Raw genomic sequence first — 24,080 nt, 5'->3', positions numbered from 1 at the left:
AGAAGTCAGTTTGGAAGAATCGATACAAACACCTCCAATCATACATGCCCCACTTTGTGGATACTGCCGAAGATCAGGAAGATGAAAGGGGACAATATTCCCAGCAACCCCACTTCCGGTCTTCCTCAGCACGCTCCATCAAGGGAGAACTAGGGCATGGCTGAGGTCCTAATGTCTGTCCCTCACAATGCAACTGTGTGGGCTGGAGAGAAGTCTTTAGAAAGGTAACCAAATGACAATAAGTTTGTTGGGATGGCCCTTAATCCAGTGCAACTGCTGGCCTTAGAAGGCGAGCAGGACAGAGGACACAGAAGACACACAGAGACCCGGGGAGAAGACAGCCATTCCCGTCCACAAACCAAGGACAGGCCAGCCACAAACCAAAGTTGCCAACAGTCTGATCTCAGAATTCCAAGCCTACAAAACTCTGAGGAGGTAAGTTTGCACTGTCTAAGCCACCCAGTCTGGGGCGCTGTGAGAAAACAAGCACACATTTCTTTTGTCTTATCACATACCAAGACCCTATTTTTGGAATCAGGACTCCATTAATACTAAGCATTTATCTACAGTGCTATGGCCAAATCACACCAGCCCAAAGAATGTAGTCTTAGACCTTCTAGATGTTGAAAGGCAGCCAGGCAATTTGCATATTTAGGCAACGAAGCCTCAGGTTATCTATCTGGTCATGCCTCAAATATAAACCCAAGTCACAACAAGGATCCTGTCGCTGTCTATTAAAGAAGGGAGCCAGTCATGTGGCAATGATGAAGGTGCACTCAGCTACCAGACTCGGAGCATGCGCACAGACTCAGAGCATGCGCACAGACTCAGAGCATGCGCACAGACTCAGAGCATGCACAAGCAAGTTATGATTATTCAGAAACTTTTCATGACAACCAACCACACAGTTTTTACAGTTTGTTATCCTCATGTATAAGAACAGACTCGATCAATTTCAATTCCCCAAGTTCTCCAATGCCACATCAAAGACAATTAAAATCAGGGATACGGCTCAGCAGGTGAAGGTGAATGGTGCCAAGCCGGACAACCTGAATTCAGTCCCTAGGGTCCACAGATAGGAGACAAGAACTGAGTCTTGCAAATCTTCTGCCCACCACATGTGCACTGTGGCAAGCATGTTCTTGCATGTACACACGTACACACACACACACACACACAATAGGTGTAATAAAAAAGAAAACTATAAAGATAGGAATTATTTTCAATAAATACATATCTTGCTCTATATGGGCTAAACTTTCTTCCTGGCAAAATTCATTTTGAAGTCTTAATCCTTAGTACCTCAGAACATACCAATATTTAGAGACAGGGTATTTATAAAAGTAATTAAGTTAAGATAAAGTACAAGGCTGGTGGTCCCCAATCGAATATGACCTGTGTCTTATAAGAAGAGGAAATTTGGGCAAGATATCTATAGAAGGAAGGCTACGTAAGGAGACAGGGGAAAGAGGGCCATGCACAAGCAAGAGGGGCCTCAGGAGACAACAAAGTCGTTGCCCCTTAACATTGGCCCCGTAGCAGTCAGGAAATAAATATGGGCTGTTCCAGCCACCCAGTTTGCTTATAGAAGCCCTAGAAAATTAATCCAGAATTTGAAGGGGAAACAAAACAGCCCCTGAGGAAGGATCAAAGGACATCCAGAGAACTGTCTGCTCAGAAGACCTGCGAGAATCAAAGCTTTCTGGAGACAACCGGTTAGTCAGGTGTTAGATACGGACAAGGAGCACAGAGACAGGCGAAGGAGGGTCTCTTACTCTCTTCGTAGCTGCTCATGCTAGACCTCTTAAGAGTCTGGATCTCCTGGGAGAGCACTGAGAGCCGGTCTGACTGTGTAGGGGTTTCATCATCTTCTGGGTCTGGCGATTCCTGCATCATTTCTTCAATTTCTTCAATAACCTTCCAAAACACACATACAATTGTCAATCAAATGCAGTTTCAGAAAGCCCTGTCTGTGCTACAGCACTCACCAGAGGCCACCTGAGCAGAAGTGCACTGAATCTTCATTAACCAAAGTGTACAGGCGGCAGCACATTCTGAAGGCTCACCATTTTGATCATAAGAGCAAGCAAAGTTTATCAAAGGAAATTTACAACATATAAGCAGAGTTAAACCGAACACAACTTAGTAAGTCCATCCATCAGGGTTCAGTAGGCCCAACTACATCTTGAAATGTCTAAAAAACAGTGCTAAAATTTATTCTACACATGTATAAAACAAATCATAAAGTTATAGTTTTAAAAGACATAAGAGAAAATGTACCATATATAACATGCAAGCAGTCAAACTAAATATAACCTACATTTATTCAAAATTTCGACATAAAATTTGCAAAATTCATTAAAAAATTCATACATAGCAGGAAATTCTCTATCAGCAAAATATTCCTTTAGCAGCAAAAAAAGAATTTCATTTATTAACTCAATGAAAGGTAAAGGAATATTTTTAAATTGCCCAAAATATAGAAGCATAAAGAAGAAAAAGCTGCAAGAATCAGGAAGATTTGGGGCTGCAGAGATGGCTCATCAGTTAAGAGCACTGACTGCTCTTGCAGAGGACCTGGGTTCAATTCCCAGCACCCACATGTCAGCTAACAACCGTCCGTAACTCCAGTTCCAGGGAAGTTTCAATGCCCCATTCTGACCTCCTCAGGCACTGCACTACACAGGGGCACTTACGTAAATGCAGGCAATATACTCATACACATAAAATAAATAAAATCTTTTTAAAAAAGGAATCAGGAAGATTCCAGAAATGCACCTGCTTTTAATTAAACAAAGACCAATTGTGATATACAGTGACTCAAACCTTACAACCATATCTTGTCCTGCTCCAGATTCTAAAAGTGGAGATGAAGTACAGCTTTAAAGGAAAGGTGGAAGTTAATATATTTTTTTATTAAAGAGGATTTAAGAATTAAGAAAAAAATTGAAAACTACAATTCAATAAAGATGTGAAATACTATGAGTACATTTAACATGCTTTATGAGTCAGCAAAAATCACTCTGAAGAGGGATTATGCTAAATAGCAAGGCAATTTCCCCAAACGAGCACTGTAAACAGGCTACAGAATAGCCTATCATCTTTCTTTTTAAGCATCAGTTTTCCCTGCCTAGAACAGTCCAACCACAAGTGAAAGCAGGGACCTGCAAAAGGACACACTTTTAAGGTACATTTCCCAAAAACCTTGCCATAACCTGTCTCCTTACTGACCTCTTCTTTCCAGCCTAAAAATAAAATGTGACAGAATTCACAGCCCACATGGCCATGGAACATTTTATTTCAGGAAGAAAGTTCTGGCATCACTCTGACAATACAGCAGAGGTGGGAGGAGGAAGAGTACTCAGAAAATGAGAGAGCTGATTCGGGTGGTTTCAAATGAACACAAATTGACATTACTAGAGCCTTCCACAGAAACAATGCTCAGTTATGTGTAGGGTGCATAATAGGTACTTCTAATGTTTGCTAAAGATTCTTCTCCAGAGTTCTATAAAAATGGATATGAGAGGGCAGGGTATGGTGCCTCTCACCTTTAACCCCAGCACTTGGGAGATAGAGACAAGTGGATATTTCTATGAGCTTGAAGCCAGCCTGGGCTACATAGCATGTTCCAGGCCAGCTGTGGCCACACAGTGAGACTGCGTCTCAAAAAACAGAACAAACAGATGTAGATATAGTACAGTTTATCCATTTGGGGGTAAACTTGTAAGAAAAAATAGTAGGAAATTCCCTTTTTTTTTTAAGTTTTGACTTAAACAATAATCCTTCTCCTTTAGTAACTTCTACTAACAAAGCCTAGCCTGGAAATCTTCCATTCACAAGCTATCACCTTCCTTGGACAGCCTATCCCCTGCTTTATTTCTCCAAGGAGACTGAACTGTCAAACCTGTGTAACCACACAATCTAGGAAGCACAGTGAATTCTGACAAGCACCATTTACTGCCCTGGTGATACGGTTCTCAACTCTGGGTTCTGCTTCCCTGAAGCAAAGAACGTGACTCCATACCTGGTCTGCGGTGAAGAGGGGCTCCTCGTTAACGCAGGAGACTATGATTGAATGCATATCCAACTGTTCCCTCAGCTCTTCCTCATCTGAGGTGTCAAAAAGCAGGCTGTCACTCATCTAAAATTAAAAATATTCTCATTAAAAAAAGCAAGTCTTTCTGACAAAAACAAAGTCAAGGAGCTACCCCTTAAAAAAGGGAAAAGTCAGGGCTGGAGAGATGGTTCAGTGTCTTAATCACAAGAGGACTGGCTGCTCTTGCAGAAGACCTGTGTTCCATTCCCAGCACCCACATGGCAGCTAAGAACTGTCCATAACTCCAGTTCCAGGGGATCCAACACCCTCTTCTGACTTCCATGGGCATCTACACAACATGGGTGCACTTATATACATGCAGGCAATACACTCATACATATAAAGTAAAAATACATAAAATATTTATTTTTAAAAAAAGGAAAAATCACCAGTCATCCTAGAGCAGGCCAGGCAGCACATAACATTCTCACCCAGGGCAGTGAGCACAGTGGAGAACAGACTCGAAACTGACAAGGTACATGCATCCCTACAGTCTGATACAAACACACACTTAACTATTTTTCCAGATGAAACAGCTACAAGAGTATTATAAAAGTGGACATGTACAGAAAAACAAATCATTAGTGAATTGTAAGGGATGAGCATGAACAGAAGGTAGAAAAAGGCAGGTTTAGAAACAAATGTGTAGTTAACAAACTGGCACATGTTAACCTACCAAAACATAAAGGAAGATACCTATAAACTAATGTCTAATATTAAAATACTCAGAGTGAAAGGAAAGTAATCAACTCCCTGGCAGACAGGACCTGCCCATGAGCATCTCTATGTTCCAAAAAACATCTTTAAACCCAACCACGCTGGATAGCCTCCAATCACCTCAGCACTGTTTTCTACTGTGTTCTGTGCCCAGGAGGCTGACCATATGGCTCAGATCAAAGGATGCCCTTGACTTCTGGCTTCCAGTTGGGTTACACATCACTGGCAGACACCAGGAGGCTGCAAGGTGAGAAGAGGAGGGTGGGGCACTTTTCCTTTGCCTTCCTCCCTGCCAGAATGCCATTTGTCAGCTCTGGCTCTGGACCAAAGGCCACAGCTTTTGTCAAGCAGACCTCTCCCTCACAGCTAATCTCTCCCGGTTCTAGAAACTTCTCTCTCTCTCTTTACTTCTTCATGCCAGAGCTGGTAAAATGCCACTATCTGTTGCCATCTCCGGGTACTGTATCATGTCTTGTCAGTTTCTCTTAAGCCTACCCAATCCAATATAAACAGCCCCTTTACGAATGCTGAGTGTTTCATACCAATACAAATTGTAAAAGCTCCCTGAGAAACCAGCAGATTCAAGTAGTGATCACCTGCAGCTACCTAGCTGGGCATCAAGTATCTATTGTGACATGATTATTCTGGTAATGAACAGAACTAAAATTAGAGTTCTATCCTCCAACAAAAAGAGCACTCATTGAGTCCCCAGAGAATAAAGGGCATCAAGGACTATAAGAAGCAACATCATCATATTACATAGTATATAATTAAATTGACATGCTACGTTATATGAAAGGTCAAGCAACTGTAATCTGAAAATTTTACATTAAAAAAAAAGTTCAAAATCCAAATATCTCCAAATCAGAAACTTTTGAGAAGCAACATGATGCCCAAAGTCAAAAATTCTATTACCTCAATGTGGCAAGTTGTACGGAAAGCATAGGTATACCAAAAATATTGAACAACACTGCCTTCGGACTATGTGTATATGTGCATAAGGTATATACAAAACATAAATGTATTTCATGTTTACACCTGGGTTTCACCTCCATGTTATCTCATTGTGTATATATAAATATTCTTCAATATCCAAAAACCCAAAATCTGAAATATTCTAGTCCAAGCATTCTAGATAAGGAACACCCAACTTATTTCTAAGTATAATATATTTAGTATAATTAAATTAGTTCTAGGCAGACCTAGTAGCACAAGCCTATAATGCCAACTACTTAGAAGGCTAAGGCAGGAAGGAACAAGTTCCAGGCCTACCTGGATCACAAAGTCAGTTCAAGGCCAATCTAGGCAACTTAGTAGCACCCTATTTCACAACAAAACAGATACACAGTGGTAGAGGTAGCTCAGTGGTAGACCATTTATATACAGCATGCTGAAAGCCCTAGGTTCAGTCTCTAGTACTGCAGGATGAGGGGACATATCTGGAAAAACTTTTATTTACTAGTCCACAGGACATAGCTAAAATTCAGGATACAATGAAGTGGACACAGGTCTCCAGAGCCTTCCTGGTTCCTTACTCAGAGGTTTCTAGCATACGGGTGAATGTCAGCCAAAACAAAACCTGTAAATGAGAACGGTGAAGGAACCACTGGCACACTGATTTCCTGCTGGGACGCTGGGAAGGGCTGCACTAGCACTCCAGGTCTACCGGCCAGCATAGACTGCAAATCTCTGCTAAATCTCAGTGATAATGCACCTCCTACTTCTATTCTCACAACATCTTAGGCCTGACCATGGCATACAACACATCACCATGAACAACAAAAGAAAAAAAAGAACAGATTCCAGACAGAAAAGCAAACCATCACATTAGAAGTATTAAGAATTAACATAAGCTGGGCATGGTGGCCCAGGCCTTTAATCCCAGCACTTGGGAAGCAGAGGCTAGCCTGGTCTACATAGCGAGTACCAGGCCAGCCAGGGCTACAGGGAGAACCTGTCTCAAAAATACCAAAGAATAATAATAATAATAAATAATTAACACATCATTTGAATTTTCAACAGCAACAATAAATGCCAGAAAACAATCAATGTGTTTTTCCTGCTACAATAAAATCTGTTCTGGATTCTAATATTCAGCCAATCAAACAACTAGGAAGAAGCTGAAAATTAGACATTTTCAAACACATAGCACTCAAAGAAGTGACCTCTCCTGCACCCAACCTCAGATACCAACAGGAAAGTGAAAAGGAAGCAGTCTCAGGGACAGATGCAACCCAGAGTACAGGTGAGTCTCGTAATGAAAGAGGAAGTAGAAATCCCAGAAGGACTGGAAGCCTAACTGGAGAGGCGCTGGTTCACAAAACTACCACTGCACAGTCACCAAGAAAATCTCAAGAAAGATGAGCCTGCTAGCCTAGATCAGCATCTCTGAAACTTTCTACTGGCATCTTTTTATTTTGGGGGTCAGGGTCTCATTATATAGCCCTGTCTAGCCTGGAACTCAGTATGTAGACCAGCTGGCCTCAAACTCATAGAGATCAACCTGCCTCTGCCTCCCCAGACCTAGTATCAAGGGTGTGTGTGCAACATGACACCAGGCCAGCAACCCCTTTTAACCTAAGAAGTTTTCACATAGCGTTGGGTACATATCTATATGAAATAAGTATGTAAATCGAACATATACTGATAATAAATCATAAAGAAATTTACTTTAAAACAATTTTTGTTATACATGCAAGTTTTCCATTTGATAAAGATGAAAGCAAATTTATATACTGATGAGATAGCTGTGCTTATTTATTTTTACATAAAGAATTAAATCTTGGTTTAATATCTGATACTGAAGGACACAGAGCATCTTCAATACTTTTCAGAATCGATCAGCATTTTAACATTTTGATTTTATAGCCATCAATGCCAAGAGTGTCAAAAACTACTGGAAATTCTGTCCTAATCCCAAGCCAAAATTCACTGAAAGATTTTTTTTTTTAAGATTTTCTTTTTTTTTTTAATGTATGTGTTTTTGCTTGCATGTAAGCATACCACATGTGTGCTTGGTGCCAGTGCAGGTCAGAAGAGGATGTCTGATCCCCTGGAACTGGAGTTACAGATGATGGTTAGCCACCATATGGGTACTAGGAACTGAACCCAGGTCCTCTGCAAGAGCAGCCAAGTGCTTTTAACTGCTGAACCATTTCTCCAGCTCCCACTGAATTATTTTCAATGAAACTCAAGTTAGCAACTCAAACAAGAATTTTTAAAATCAAACATTCTAATACAATGCCATCAACAGATAACCTAGTTTTACACTGGCATGCTTCAGAATAACAAGAGGAAAACTTGAAGTCTTTGTTTTCTGTAATTAGACCATTAGTTTCTCTAAGAGCAGAAAACTGGGTGTGTACATGAAAAACACTGTAACTCACAGCACAGACTACTCTGGAATCTGAGGCAAGGTGCTTGGTGAGTGGTGCTCAGCCTAATAAGACATACAATGCAAAGTTCACCTGCCCTGTGTTCAGAATGGAGGCTACAGAGCATCACATGATGCAACATGAGTAAACACTGCCAGAAACACCTCGGATTCACTACACATTTGATTTGTAATTGAGTTTTAGTTGCTGGATGTTCAGAAATCATCTACTGTTGCCAAATTTCTTGCAATCTCCATGTTTAGTTACACAGTCCCATTTGGGATCCACAGTTGAAGAAGCTGAGGCTGAGCTAGTACATTCCGTTCTGAGGTTTGGTGAATGCACCATACACACACGCAAAACGTCAAGATGAACTTAGGGATCTGGCAAGATTACACTGGGAAGGTAGGGAAGGGAAAGTTTGTGTGAGGGTTAGAGAGTTGGAGGGTAGAGGACTGTAAGGGAGCTAACTTCATCCTCTGAGTAGAAAATTAATGCACAAAGTCTAACCATGCAGGTGCTGGAAATCAAACCAGGGTCCTCTCCAAGAGCAGCCAGTGCTCTTAATCACTGAGCCATCTCTCCTACCCCTTCTTTCTATCTTTCTAGTCTTAAAGATGTGAAGATGCGTTAGAAAACAGTCCCTCTTAAGCCAGGTATGCCTATGAGTCCAGCAAATGGGAGTTGGAAACAGAAGGCCCAGGAGTTCAAGTATATCCTCAAACTATGTACTAAGTTCAAGGCCAACCTGAGCTATGGGAGACCCCATCTTGGAAAAAAAAGAAAGGAAAAGAAGAGAACAGAGGGGGGGAGGGGAAGGGAGGAAAGGAGAGGAGAGGAAGAAAAGAAAGTCACTCTCTTGGAAGAAATACACACAGAGGGAGGAAGAAGACACACAGAGGTTCTAGGCCAGAATGAAACACATTCTCACATGCAAACAGTCATGAAGAACTCTGATTTAGAGCAGGTTCAAAACATGAGTAATGCCAGTAAACTATATTACTACATTCCCATGACAACAGAAATGACCCTGGATCATCTTTTCCAAGAAGGAACCAGGCCTACTCCCCCACAGAGATGGCATATGCCAGGGGCTGGAAGTGCCTCCACCAACCCTGGCTGGCACGGGCTTGTCATTCACATTCACTTGTCCATTAGGCATAATGTACCATGTTGCTGCCAAGCATTCCACTCCTTCCCATGCCTGGGTTACAGAGAGAACAGAGGGATTGCTCTCCCTGTTAAACTGCAGACAATGCAAACAGAACAAACATACCCGTGTAAAGATGTGGAACATACCAGTCACCTTACTCTAGAATGACCCAGCAAACATAGAACTGTGTCAAAACCTTCAATGCAAGAAAGCCAAACAACTGAAATCTAACACGCTGTTGTTTTCCAGAACATTTTTTTGTCTTAAAACAAACAAAACAATGTATTCTCTTATTCTCATGAGACTCCGTTTTATATGCGAGACAATCTAAGACTACCTCTAAACAGTGAATTTTGCATAGCTCAGTTATGAAAAGAATAGAGCATCCAACTGACAATGGTAAATAATACCACTTTCTCAGGTTAAAAAGTTTTGTAATTATATACCATCTAAGAGTACCATGGGGACTGGAGAGATGCCTCACTAGTTAGGAGCAATAGATGCTCTTGCAGGGGACCCAGGTTCAGTTCCCAGTACCCACGTGGCAGCTAACAACCATCCAAAACTCCAGTTCCAGGAGCCCCGATGCCCTCTTCTGGCCTCCATGGGCACTGCAGAACACAAGAGCACTTATATCCACGCAGGCAATATACTCAAACACATAAAAACAAATAAAAAAGAATGCCACGGCTGCTTTTATATAATTATTTTCCATTTGTTCTTAGGAACTCAGTGCATACTATAATCCTTTCTAAGGAACAGAGGTTTCAATTTTATTAACTGAGAATAGTTACAGCATGATACATGACTGAATGACCGATTATTGACTGATTGCTTATCACTTATCTATTTTAATCTGAGTTTTTCCAAGTAAAGCTTTTATAATCAGTACTTGTATTAAATGTCAAGTCTTTACCAATCATTAGCTTAGCTATAGCATTACTCTGGCATTAAAAACAGCATCAGGGACTAGAGAGACAGCTCAGAGGTTATGAATACTAGCTGCTCTTACAGAGGACCTGGGTACAGTTCCAGCACCCACATGGTGGCTAACCATCCCTAACTCCAGTTCCAGGGAACCTGACGCCTTCTTCTGGCCTCTGTGGGCACTGCATGACACGGGTGCACTTATACCCACGTAGACAAAACACTGATACACATAAAATTGAAATAAATTAAAAAATTTAAATCTGAAGGGTAACAAAAAGGAGTAAAGTTCAGTCTAAGAACAATACAATATTTTTATTTTATTTAATGAAATTAGATTAGCATGCCCAATTTACAGTGCTAATGTGCTTCCCTTTTGATGAAACTCTTTTATGCTACTCTTTTAACATGTCAAAAAGAAAAACATACTCATGGGTCCTTTAAATCAAAACACACACACACACACACACACACACACACACACACACACACACAAAGCAAAATGTCCACCACAATCTTCACAGTCTCACTCACGAGGGGTTGTTCACTCATTCACTCCACATACAGGTGACTTAGTACTTGCTGTGTGCCAGACAAGGTGGCAATCACTAGAGACCAACACAAAGACACCTGCCAGGAAGTCACAATCTCATGGCAGACTCAGATGTGTATATTAATAGGAAAGCATAGTGATGATTTGACAAAGACATGGGCACAGCACTGTAGGAACCTGCTCCTATGAGATGACAGGGCTGAACTCCATGGGGCAGAAAATAAATCCTTTAAAAGTTCACATCCCCACAAGGATCATTTCCACACGGAGGAGTGTGCTTTCCTTCCGTGAGAGGATTTAGGCCATGGTGAAGTGACCATCTGTCAGAGATGCTGTAGGTGGGGATTCCCCCCAAGTGAGAGGCTGGATTAAGTGTCTTTTAAAGTTCCTTCCAACTCTAAAATTGCATAATTCCATGAGATCAGTATAGGCTAAAACAGTAATAAGAAGCTTCAGAGAGGGAGGGGAATTTGGACAAAGCCCAAAATGATAGCCAGACCCTACATAAACAGGAGATGAAGCAAAACAATTCAGGAAATGTGCCAGGTCAATCTGCAAAGCTTAAAGGGGTTAACGAAAGGAAAAAATACCAAGACTCCATATCTACTAGAATCCTGGCAACAGGGTGGGAATTCTACATTCTACTAGAAAATGAAAGCAGCAGGTCTTTCCAAGTCACATATTCAAGAAAATCATGTTCATGAAACATTAACAATATTATTAAAATTTAACATACTGACAGCCCTACTGCATTATACTCCCAATAATCACATAATTACGCTTAATGAAATATAGAGTGTGCCAGCGGATCTGACCTGAGGTTATATTGTTCTCTACTGAGGAACAGTCTGAATCTGAAACTTCATAATTTGGCTTTGTTCCTCACCAACTTTAAACAAATGAATCCCATGGTGTATACTCCAATTCACTGTCTTCCCTCTTCTGGCCCCCTAGCCATCCTATCACTGTGTTCAGACTTGTTACACTAGGCATCCTCATCTGGCATTATCAAGATGGACACAGGGGCCTCAACTGGGTAAGCTGGCAAAGAACACATTAAACAGTCATAAATCGGGGACAGAGAGATGACTCAGTCTGTAAAGTCACATGTATGAGGACCTGAGTTCAGATCCATAGCACCCATATAAAATGCCCAGCTTGGCAGCACACATCTGTAATCCCAGCACTGGGCGGGGAGGGGGGTACAAGAGGATGCTTGGGGCTTGTGGTCAGCCAGCTCACCTGAATCAGTAAGCTCCAAGTTCAGTGAGAGACCCTGTCACAAAAAGTATGGTAGAGGGTGATTGAGCAAAACAGCTAATATCAACCTCTGGCTTCCAGATAGATGCCCATACATATATGCGTGCAATATGTGTGCATGTGCATACACATACATACACACACACATGTCAATGTCTTTTAATGGTTCTCCAGTAGCCCCAGGAACATGTGCCACACCCAGCATCATTAAATTACATACAATTAACTCCATGTTTCTATTCCAATACCCTCAATATACTAAATGAAAGGCTAAGAGTCTGAGTATTCCCAGCATCTCACAATTATGTTATATAAACAGAAAGAAATGGTGGACACTGGTGATAAAGCTTTAGTTAACCACACAAAAGTTAGGGTATGACGAGGAGGAGTGTGTCAGAAAAGTGACAAGTGGGACGAAGACAGTGAGAGAGGGCCAGTCCACCGCATCACTGTGAGACGAAGGGGTCACTCCGTGAATTAGTGCTAAGCAGAAACACCGGTTTCTCTTCCACTATCAGCAGCTGCTACACAGACACTCTTGGCCGAGCTCCTGACTTACCTCCTTCTCTGAGAGGTTCAGAGTCAACAAATGCAAGGTCCGTGTATGGGATGACTTCCAGTCTACAGGCATTACATGTCCGTAATTATCCGTGAGGGCATTCCAAATCCTTTAAAAGAAGAAAAACTGAATTTCTGAGCTACTTACTGGCTATGATACACAACAATGTCATATTTTTTAAAAGTTAAAAATCATAGCAGGTATCTAACTGCAAATAAGCTATGAAATGTTTAGATAAGCCTTTTTTTTTGCAAGTATTGAACAATTAGGATACAAAAGTAATCCTAGCAGGGGCACAAACAGCAATATGAGTTTAAGAGGGGAAAAGCAACATACTTAATGAACAAGGATTTGATGTTAAAGAACAGAAGCTGCCGAAAGTACGTAACATCCCAAGGGATGTGTGGCTTCCAAGCCCTCATCAGCTTCAATGGAAACACAACCCAAAACTGGCTCTTTCACCCCACAGATCTCCCAGGTGCATGGTGCACTCAGCTTTTCTCTGTGTTGGAACCTGATGCTCTCCTATGTCAATCACCTGGGGTTAGAGGCAAGGCATCTGATAGCTACTTGCCGAGTTTGACCACTTTGGATCACAACTCGTCAAATATTGACAACTGACTGCATATCTAACCCTGGCAAAGGACAGAGTAGAATATTCTAGTAGGTGAGAAGTTCTGAGTTTGGAGGAGTTGTTTTGTCTATTGTCAGCTCTGTCTTAAATGAGGCTGTAAGATATAGACATGGAGTGGTGCAGTTCTCCTGGAAGGGGTGGCTGTGGGTGAGTATGATCTTCCAAGAAAACAGGACAATTAACAGCCCTTTCTCTCTGCCAAGGATAAAACAACTGTAGTTGGAAGGACACAGCACCAACTTCAGTCAAAGATTTCCAGAATTCTCTAGTCAAGACATCTGAACTGCCTTCATCCTTATCATAGAGTATTACAACCAGTCATAAACAATTAGCAGGAGAGCTCCTTCCCAAGGTCAAAGTCCTGCCAACAGTGGATTCTGGGGACACTCTCCTAAGGCCCTCTGTAGATAAGTACAAGCCATATTGACACAAACTGAAACCAAAGCTCAGGGAAGCTAAGTAAAAGGCCCTATATCAAGACACTATGTGGGTAAAGGAATTCTCTTAAGGGCGGAAGGGGCTAGAATGAACCCTATAAAGCAGGTTTATACAGTGGAGAGGGGACAAAGACAGAGGTGAGCCCTAGTTCTTGAGACTTTTTTTTTACACATTCCAAAATCAAGAGATATATACTCCTGCCAACAAGCCACCTACTAAAACAATTATCAAGAACAACGGGATAAAGGCTGTAGTTCAATTGCTACAGGATTTATAAGCCCTGAGTTCAAACCCCAGCACCACATAATACTGGATGCATACCTGTAATCTCAGTACAAGAGGCAGAAGCAGGAGAATAGGGAGTTCAACGCCATCCTCATCTACATAATGAGTTTGAGGCCAGCCTCAGCTACATGAGGCTCTCTATCCAAGAAAAAAAAAAGGCACAAAATAAAGCCAGGCATAGCAAGTTTAAGGCCAACCTGGGTTACATGAGACACTATCTAAAAGAAAGGAAGAGATAAAGAAAAAGCAACAAAATATTTCAAATTTAAAAACCTACATTTGAAGCAAAAGCTAAAATAAACTTTCCAGAATGTCCAGCTAAAGCAAAAATAGATCTTCTGAGAATCTTGGTACAAGCCATTCATCTGTTTTAAGTTACTCATAATTTTTAAATCCAGAATGTGTGTTAAGTTTTAGTGAGTCAAAGTATATAAATGTACACACATATAAAGCTACCTTCTCTGGGAAATTACTTTCATAAATGTCACCTTTTGTTACTGACAACATGCCTATCCTGTGCTTATAAAATCCAATCATAAACACCCCTCCTCTGTCCCTGGCCAAAAGAAACCACAAAAAGGGATGGCCTCCAAACACAGCTACCCAGCCATGTTTACAGATGCTCGCTCTCCATCTTTCCAAGCTTCATGCTTTTTTCTTGATAAATCTCCTGCTACCCTGAGAAAAGGAAAGCTCTTCTACAATATGAATCTTTTCACCTCTGAAGAATTCCTCTCCACCAGCCAGCAAGATGCCTTGGTAGGCAAAGGTGCCAGCCACAAAGTGGAATGACTTGAGTTCAATTCCCAGGACCTACATCATGGAAGAAGTTGGAGAATGGACTCCTGCAAATTGTGTTCCTCCACACGTGTGCCATGGAGCCAGTGCCCACACATGGGCACACTAAATAAAATGCAATAAAAAAATGTCTTTAAGCAACTCTTCCCCACTAACTCCAAGTCTCCCCACCCTCTGATGCTTCTGATACCTATCACCCATCTGAGAGCACTCTGTTCACTTTCAGCCGCTCAGGTCTCCTCTCCCTACAAACACAAAATGATCCAGGTCCCTGGCTCTAACTATTCCTTTTAGCAACAATGGTACATAATTACAACCTTCCTTTAACCAAATTATAACTGAGACCCAAGGTGGTTAAATAAAGTGCTCTCATAAATCCCTATGAATTTTCTCATTGAAACTGGTGGCAGGTGAGTCTGTGATCTTGCTGGTTTGTGCTCTGGTCTTGCCGCTATCCTCGCCATTAGTAACTGGAGCCCTTCGTTTTCTGCCTCTGTGGTAGCTTGCTCTTAGTGGCATAGATGCTGTGGCATAGATGCTGCTCACAGGCTGGTACCTCCTCACATGCTATATTCTGACCTAAACTCCCAGACCTCCATCAGGATTCAATGTGCGGGCTGTTTTCTCTATAGTCTTCCCCCAGGCATCCCCTTGTACAAATATGTTATTAAAGCACTTATCACACCCATAAAACGTGTTAACAAGCCAATGTCCCATCCTATTTTGCACCCCACTTGAGAGGGGCAATGCCCACTTTGGTATGCCCAGTGAAAAACACTTGGCAAGGGCTTAAGTTGAATGAATGAATGAATGAATGAATGAATGAATGAATGAACGGAGGACGGACGGACGGGTGGATGGCCCCGCGTGCCCCAGGAGGCAGGGTCTCATACAGAGGGCCCCTGGAGAGTGTTGAGATGCACCCCAGGATCTGCAGGGGGACGGAGGCGGGACAGCGGACATTTAAACTCTGGCGCTCGGCCTCTGCCCAAGGCGGGGCTGATGGCCGCGGAGGCGGAAGGAGAGCGCGGGGCGGGGCCTCGCGGAGTCCCGGGGCGCGGGCGGGCGGGGGCAGGGCAAGGCAGGGGCCGCTCCCGCCCACCCCGGGGCCCACACTCACTCGTCCCCCTGCAGGAGGCTGCGCTCGGTGATGGGCTGCACGGCCGCCGGCGGAGGCTCGTCGTCCGGCCCCGAGGGGCGGAAGCATAGGCTCAGCTTCTCCTCCAGGCTGCAGGCCAGCGCCGAGAAGCCGTCACCACCCGCGCCCGCCCCCGCTCCGGCCTCGGCGCTCGCGTTACAGTTCTCCTGGTCCTGCAGGGTCCGGGCGGGCTCCTGGAACTCATAGAAATCCTGCCAGTCTCCGTCCGCCGCCATCGCGCCGGGTGCTGGCGCCCGCCCCGCCCCGCCAGGCAGGCAAGCCCCGCCCCGTCGCCACCAGGCCACGCCCTGGGAACCGCCCCCAGATGCCACGCCCGCGCTCGTCCAGGCCCAGCGGGCTAGGGGTGGGCGGGTCCGAGGCTGCCCTCCATGTCTTCCCGTTCCAGGACTTGATTGGGAGTACCCAGAGAAAGAAAGATCTTAACTGAGTTGACTCACTTCCTCTATTCTTTATCATTTAGGAATAACTTCCCTCTTAGCTTCCCTTCCTAGTCCACTACCTAAAAGTGGCTAAAATGAAGGACTTTAAACTTGCAACCGACCTAGTGTCAGATTTTTGCCCAAAGGCGTTTGTAACTCTCATAACTATCCAATTAGAATGACAGGATTATAGGGAAATGTTTAAGTGGTATAGAAATTCATTGCGCAATTTTTTTTTATCTCTCCGTCGTACAAAGCACATGCTAGCTGAATGATTGAGTGATATTTGCAAAGTACTTAGAAAATGCCTGACACTTGGAAAAGGCCTGACAGAAATACCTATGTGCATGTTATACAAGTCAACACGAGGGCACTCCCTTCGGGGGGACTCACTACTGAAGCTGGAGAGTTAAGATAAGGGGAAATTAAATCTTGTGACAAATATGGTTGATGGATGGGATAGAGCCTCTCCATTTCCCGAGATGAAAAGGTTTATGGAGATAGATAGTAGTTATGGTTGTACTCATGAATGTGTTTAATGCCATTAAACTGAACATGAAGATGGCCAGGATTATAATTTTGTTCTGTGTATGTTATAATAAAAATTGAGAAGGAAAGTAAGTAGAAGCAATAAATGTCCAGGAGCTGATAGAACCAATATGTCTTCAAAATTGCCATTCGAGGAGAAATGTAAGTAAATAATAAGCTCTTATTTTGAAAGACAATCTAAAATTAGGAATTAAGACTTTTCCCAGTAAACTTTATCTTTTGGCTAAGTAAAAGCCATCTTCAAGAAGGCATGTTAATACCAAAATTTCCCTATTTACTATTCCCATGAGTTTTGTCTGTTTCAATGATTTATCCCATATTAAGCAAACACTTATCATTGAGCCTAAGAATCTGTTACTGTTAATAAATACTTTTTTTTTTTTTTTTTGGTTTTTTTGAGACAGGGTCTCCCTGTAGCCCCAGCTGTCCTGGAACTCACTATGTAGACCAGACTGGCCTTGAACTCACAGAGATCCCCCTGCCTCTGCCTCCTCAGTGCTGGGATTAAAGGTGTGTGCCACCACGCCCAGCCCCAATAAATACTTTTAAAGCAACATTGTTCTCTCTTTCCTTTGAAATCATAATGGAAGCAGAAGTTGAGCTTTACAAGGAAACTACTGGACTGTCTCAAACTCTCCAATTTTCTATATACAGCTAAGGCAAAATCTTTTTCCTGTCCCTTGCCTGACACTTCCCTTTACCTGCATGGGGTGTGTGTGTGTGTGTGTGTGTGTGTGTATGAAAATTACTTCTCTTAGAACACAAACATAGTACCAGCAATTTTTTTTGTTTATAAATTAATTGCCATTGGGTTAGCTCTAGAAATCTCAGTTTTACATGAGTCAGATTTTCCACACAGGATATGTTTTACTTTTAATTAAATGCAAATTACATTGTATCACCCTAGACACCTTGAATACTTCATTTAGAAAACAAGATCTGAATCACTTTTCTTAGTCAGTTTGCTTGCATACCCACAGTAACCTTAGCATTCAACACAATTTATGAAAAATGCTCCCAAGAAATTATTTTGTTACTTTATAGGACCAAAGTAATGAATTTAGGATAAAAAAAAATAGTGTGGAACAAAATGTTAATTTTTGCTTTTGTAGATTTTAACTAGTTACTGTAAGCATGAAAAAGTAATAGCAAAGAAGGGTTTAAAAGGAGGAATGCTAGACCAGGCGTAGGGACGCACGCCTTTAATCCCAGCACTCTGGAGGCAGAGGCAGAGGCAGGTGGATCTCTGTGAGTTCAAGGCCAGCCTGGTCTACATAGCAGGTTCCAGGCCAGCTGGGGCTACAAGGAGACCCTGTCTCAAAAAGACCAAACTATCGCAGTATTTCCCCTTCATGTCTTCCATGCATCTCTCTTGACAGGTGGATCTGGGAATTCATGTTACTCCACAGCCTTACAGCCATTCACTAGAGCCTAGCTTCTTACACTGTAGGTCACAACCCAAATGTGTAAATCACCAAAAAAAAAAAAAAAAAAACAGTAAAAGGTTTCTGAACTTAGGACAACCAAAAATCAATTCACTTTAAAACATATAATGAATTGGAGGCAGTCCCAGCCCATGTTGCATCACAGGATTTCACTGCAGCCTTGGTTCTGAATGCACAGTAAGTGCCCTTCGCACATTGCACATGCCCTCATGCCCCACAGTCCTGCTTGAAACACCTCCACTCAGATTAGAAGCTCTTGGATGTGATGAATTGCATTGTTTTTACTGTACGTATGAAGTATTCTGCCTTATAGAAACAATGATCTGATATGATAAACAAAAACTTTTAATATAATGCCATCATTCCTCAGTATATAAATATCAAGTTAGTATAACTTTGAATTGGATTGGAATGCTTGTTTTTTTTTTAAAAAAAAAAAACTGCTTTTTGAGTTGCTGACTTGAGTTTCATTTTTTTTTAAAAAAAAAAAATCACTAAATGAATTTTGGCTTGGGAGAAAGACAGAATTTCCAACAATATCTGAAACGAAATGACCCTAAGCATTTCTACCATTTTTTGTACATATTTATGTGATGCTCTCAGGGCTGCCAATCATAAAGTTAAACTATTAATAAGCTCTCAACAGTGTTGAAGATGCTGTGTCCTACAGTATCAAATATTCAGCCAAGGGCTGGAGAGATGGCTCAGCAGTTAAGAGCACTGACTGCTCTTGCAGAGGACCCAGGTTTGATTCCCAGCCCCCATATGGTGGCTACGAACCATCCTTAACTGTAGTTCCAAGGGAATCTAATGCCCTCTTCTGACCTCCGCAGCATTGCATGACACAGGTGCACTCACATACATGCAGGCAATACACTCATACAGATAAAATAAAAATAATAAAAAAAATTCAGCCAAGATTTCATTGTTTCTATAAAAATAAAAAAGTACCTCCATCTCATTAGTATCTAAATTTGTTTTCATATACATTTGTTAACATATAATTATATGCATGTTAAAGCATTGTTTTAAAATGAATTTCTTTATGATTTATTATCTGTAAATATTTTATTCATATGCCTATTTTGTATATCTAGACTCACATAAAAATGTCTTGGACCAAAAAGGGGCCATGCATAGATAGAGTAAAAGAAGCCATCCAATAGGAGACCCAAGTTTGCCTAAGCTGTGGCCCTATCCCTGATACTTGGTAATATGCTAACTTAAATCACTGAACATAGAAAACTTACCTCTCTGATTTTACAGTGTATTTAAAATTCGCACATATCACATATCCCAGTGGAAATTAAAATTTAAAAATGGAAAAGTAGATTATTCAGCATGTAAGTCACCTAGACATACAATTAATCTAGAAATATAAAAGTACAAAAGAAAGGAATCACTAAACATAAGACCAGAATATATCTGGCTGTCAAAATAATCATGTTTAACAAATGATGAAAGCTCTTAAAGCAACAAGTGAGGAGATACATTTGAAAAGATATATATGAAAATCTCTAGTGAAAGACATAGATAATGGCTAAGTTTATTCAGTAGTTACAAAAAGAGAGACAGGCAGAGAAACCGAGAATGAAACAAAAGTAAAATGAGTTTAGAAATCTATACTGATCCATGGTTTTACAGAAAATTTGTTTGCTTGTCAAGAAAGGAAATAGTCCCTTCTTTCCATTTATTTTCCTGTTTAAAAGGAAAAAAAAACTTTTGAATAATCAAAGACCACACAGAAAGAAATCATAATGTTTAAGGAGATGGAAATGCTAATCACCCTGATTTGATCATCATGAATTGCAGGCATTTATCAAGTGACCACATAAATAAACAAGTATTATATGTCAATTAAAACCAAAAAAGACCACACACAATCTAGCATTTGTTAATAAAGAATATTTCATTCTAATTACTCAAATTTGATTGAGGTGAATCTTTAATGAAGAACTACATATGCCATTTTAATGATTAAATCGGGGTCTTTATTAAACCTGAGCAGTAGCAAGAGAAAGAGCTCAGGTGACAGGCCTTGGACAGGTGCCTGAGCAGCCATAGGGAGGCTTCTCCAAGCTGGTGCCTTAAGTGTGTTCTGTGAGGTCAAATGCTTGTCTCTGAAAGATAACTGCAGCAGTTCTTTATCTAACATTAAAATTTCTTAACTCATGAGTCTGGAGAGATGGTTCAATGATTAAGAGCACTGGCTGCTCTTGCAGATGAGCTAAGTTTGATCCCCAGCACCCACATGGCGACTAACAACTGTCCATAGCTCCAGTTCCAGGAGATCCAACACCCTCTTCTGACCTCCAAAGGCATTGCACAACTGGAGTGCACTTACACACATGCAGATAATACATTCATACACATAAAATAAAAATAATAAATAAAATATTTTTTAAATGTCTTAACTCCAGCAACTCTCCTATTTTATCCCTAAGTAAATCTGTATTTTAGGCTATCTTATTTAAATTAACTTTACTGGAAAATAATGCCTTATTAAAATAGACTGTTGTCATCAGAGAACTTGAGTTTTCAGTGAGGCACTGGAGGCACTGAGAAGAAACTCAGTGGAGATGGGACATCGCTTTAGCCCATGCAGAAAGAAAAGATGCCAACCTTCAAGACACTGAGTAAGCCCACTTCCCATTCAGTTAGGGGAAGGGTGGGAATAAGTGTCTTCTAAACTGTATTGAATTCAATGACTAACAGTCAGTGACATTTGAGTAAGTGAAAGGGGAGGTCTAGAATCAAGGAGGCATCAAAGGAGGTGGCAACAGGTTTTTATGTTGTTGTTGTTGTTGTTGTTTGTCTTTTTGAGACAGGGTCTCCCTGTAGCCCCAGCTGTCCTGGAACTCACTATGTAGACCAGGCTGGCCTCGAACTCACAAAGATCTGCCTGCCTCTTTCTCCCAAGTGCAACAGGTTTTTAAGAGAAACAGACAATGCAGAGGAGTTTGCAGCTGAGGAGAAGCCGGGGAGGCTGGGATTGTACCTGCACGAGGTAACAGGGTTCAGTGGAAAACTGCCCATGTATCTGATACAGTGAATTTACGTGCATCATATACATGATTGTGTTCTATCTTCTGGTATGCTTATTAATATAAATTTCTTATAGGAGCGTTCTAAATTTTCAGTGTCTACAGTGTGTCAAGATCAGGAAATCATACTATCTATCAATATCCCACAAAATCAGCCAGGGAAGTCCCCCAAAATTTGCATTAGTGGGGGGAATAAGAAAATAAAGATTAGCTCTAAACACATGTACATAAGAGCAACTAAATGGGATCAGTAGGGTGTGTGTGTGTGTGTGTGTGCTCGCGCAAAACAACTATAGAAGAAAGGAAGTGGAAGGGAAATGGAAGGAGCTGGAGGGAGAACACAGGGGTAGAAATGATCTAAAGACAGTACTCCTGTAAGAAATTTTTTAAAAATTAAAAAAGAAAGTAAACAATGTAACTGAGGTACTCTATTCCTTTAAACTTTTCTTAGGTCTTCCTTGTATCCCTCCTAAGGTTGATGTCCAAAAATACTAGAATTTCTTTTGCTGTCTTTAAAGAAGGAAAACTGCTTTGTAAGTGGGGGTGAGATTAGAGTTAAGGGTGGAGATTTGATTCTGCGTATAATATGATTTTGAAATGTCTTACATTTATTTACTGTATGTATGCTATGCTCACACACGAGTGTGCACAGGTGCCACAACACGTGAGGTCAGAGGGCAACTTTCAGAAGTTGGTTCTACCCTTCTGCCATATGGATTCCAGGGATTGAACTCAGGTCGTCAGGCTTGGCTGCAAGTGTCTTTACCTCTTGAGCCATCTGGCTAGCCCCTAACATAATTTTTATGTGCATGAGTGTATTGTCTGCATGTGTATAATAGCGCCCACGTCATGCAATGTCCATAGAAGTCAGAAGAGGGCGTTGGATTCCCTGGAACTGGAGTTATGGATGGTTGTTAGCCACCAAGTGGGTGCTCTGCAAGAGCAGCCAGTGCTCTTAACTGCTGAGCCATCCCTCCAGCCCCATTTTTTCAGTTTGTAAGTTTAATAAGATTTTTTTTGCCCTCTGTCTTTTTAAGCATGTCAATGTTTTGACAGCAAAAGAGCTGTTTCAATATTGTTGCATCAAAATAGCCTCTTCAAAATGTTCTGAACCTAAATATACATAGTACTAAGCCAGACAGGAATTGAATCCACAAAAGCACAACAAAGTGGACTGTTAAGATAATTGTTTGCATAATTTAAGCAAACACAAGTAATTACACAATTTTCTGCTCAATTTGACTAGGATAGGCACAGAAGTATCTAATTGTTTCTAATTTGGTATTATAGGGTTAAAACGAGGGAACTTGCAAATGCCTTGTCATGTTGTTTAAAGAAATGTTAGCCTTTTCCCATGTTGTAGAGAGTAACTTGCAACCCTGAGAGATTGATTTACTGTTTAGAAAAGTGAACCAATGTATATGTGGAATCTTACCAGATCAGGGCTTCCCATGGCCTGAATTAGCACCAGACCCTGATTTCACCAAGTAGGTGGGTTCCAAGGGCCCCCACCACCCAAATTTTGTCTTCATATACCCACACCAGAGGATGAGTGGGTGCTAGGGAGAGGCATTCTCTAGGCTGCAGCTGCCAGGCTGCCGGCTAACCCCAGCAGCAGCCTTCTCTTCTTGTGGACTGATCTGCACCCCTTCAAATTTCTACCCAGAAACTCTCAGCAGCATGGATACCTCAGAATGTGGCTGTGTTTGGGGATAACATTTTAAAGGAAGTGATTAAGTTAGAGCGAAGCCTTCAACAGAGCATAGTGCAATCCATCTTTTATAAGAAGAGGATATCCGAGCACACAAAGAGACCCAGGGACACGGACACAGAGGAAACACTATGCAGACACAGTGAGAGGCACAGAGGAAGGCCTCATCAGACACCAGCTCTGATCACACCTCAGCCTTAGACTTCCAGCCTCCAGACTAGGATGGCTGTTGCTTCAGCCATCTGGTGTCTTTGTATTACACTGGCAGAGTAATGTGGCTCCACCTTCCACAGCCATCACAGTGGTTCTAGAAAGCTCCATAAGATGCTTCACAAGCTCAAGACAGAGGCATTCCATTCCTTCATCTACCTTTGTTGGCAACCCTGGAGCAATAGTATATTGAGTGGCCTTTCTGTTCCCCTCAGTCCCACCCCTAGGAGAGAAGAGTTGACATTAGGAAGGTGGATTAAAGAAGCAAAGCTACTGGACAGAATAGGTGAGGCGAGTGTGCTTCCCAGTCAGTCCCTATGAGATGACCTCCAAGGGACCAGAGAGTGGACAAAGGTGACAAGAGTCTTTTTTCTCCAGCTAGGTGGTTACTTGGATAAAGTACCTGCACGCCATTGTCCCCATGAGCCCAGAGCAGAACATCATATAGTTTCCAGGAGAATCTAGCCTCCAGGTCTGGAGTTTGGAATCACATAAGACATTAAGAATGGAGGCCGTTTCTTACTTAGAGAATTCTGAAGGCTACCGGCTGGAGCAGGTATTCATGGTGATGTCATCATGGTGAGGGCAACAGAGGCAACAACCCACATTTTCACCATTTGTTCGGCGAGGATACATGATTTTTTTCCCCCGGGGGTCAAGTGAACATCCCAAAAGAGAGCAAGGCTTGAGTCATCTTGAAAGGGATGCACCAGAAAAATTAGCAGTGCTGAGGAGACAGCAGGGCTGGA

At 41.8% G+C, this 24,080-nt stretch overlaps 1 protein-coding gene across 2 annotated transcripts in view; it reads right to left on the bottom strand.

Annotated features, from left to right (window-relative positions):
• Nucleotides 1-16,236, bottom strand: part of Fez2 (fasciculation and elongation protein zeta 2) — a 43,548-nt gene extending 27,312 nt beyond the window's left edge. The window contains exons 1-4 of one of the 2 annotated variants that reach the window (XM_008823359.3): nt 15,915-16,236; nt 12,640-12,748; nt 4,025-4,141; nt 1,776-1,917 (exon numbers count right to left, since the gene is read on the bottom strand). In XM_008823359.3, the coding sequence (XP_008821581.1) occupies nt 1,776-1,917; nt 4,025-4,141; nt 12,640-12,748; nt 15,915-16,168 (622 nt within the window). In that variant the 5' untranslated portion in view covers nt 16,169-16,236. The remainder of the gene's footprint in view (nt 1-1,775; nt 1,918-4,024; nt 4,142-12,639; nt 12,749-15,914) is intronic. The other variant, XM_008823362.2, reaches the window with a different exon arrangement.
• Between the last annotated feature and the right edge of the window lie 7,844 nt (nt 16,237-24,080).

Source organism: Nannospalax galili, unplaced genomic scaffold (genome assembly GCF_000622305.1).
Source record: "Nannospalax galili isolate Female #2095 unplaced genomic scaffold, S.galili_v1.0 scaffold929, whole genome shotgun sequence".
In the NCBI taxonomy this organism is placed as follows: domain Eukaryota; kingdom Metazoa; phylum Chordata; class Mammalia; order Rodentia; family Spalacidae; genus Nannospalax; species Nannospalax galili.
This window is presented reverse-complemented; position numbering and strand designations above follow the sequence as displayed.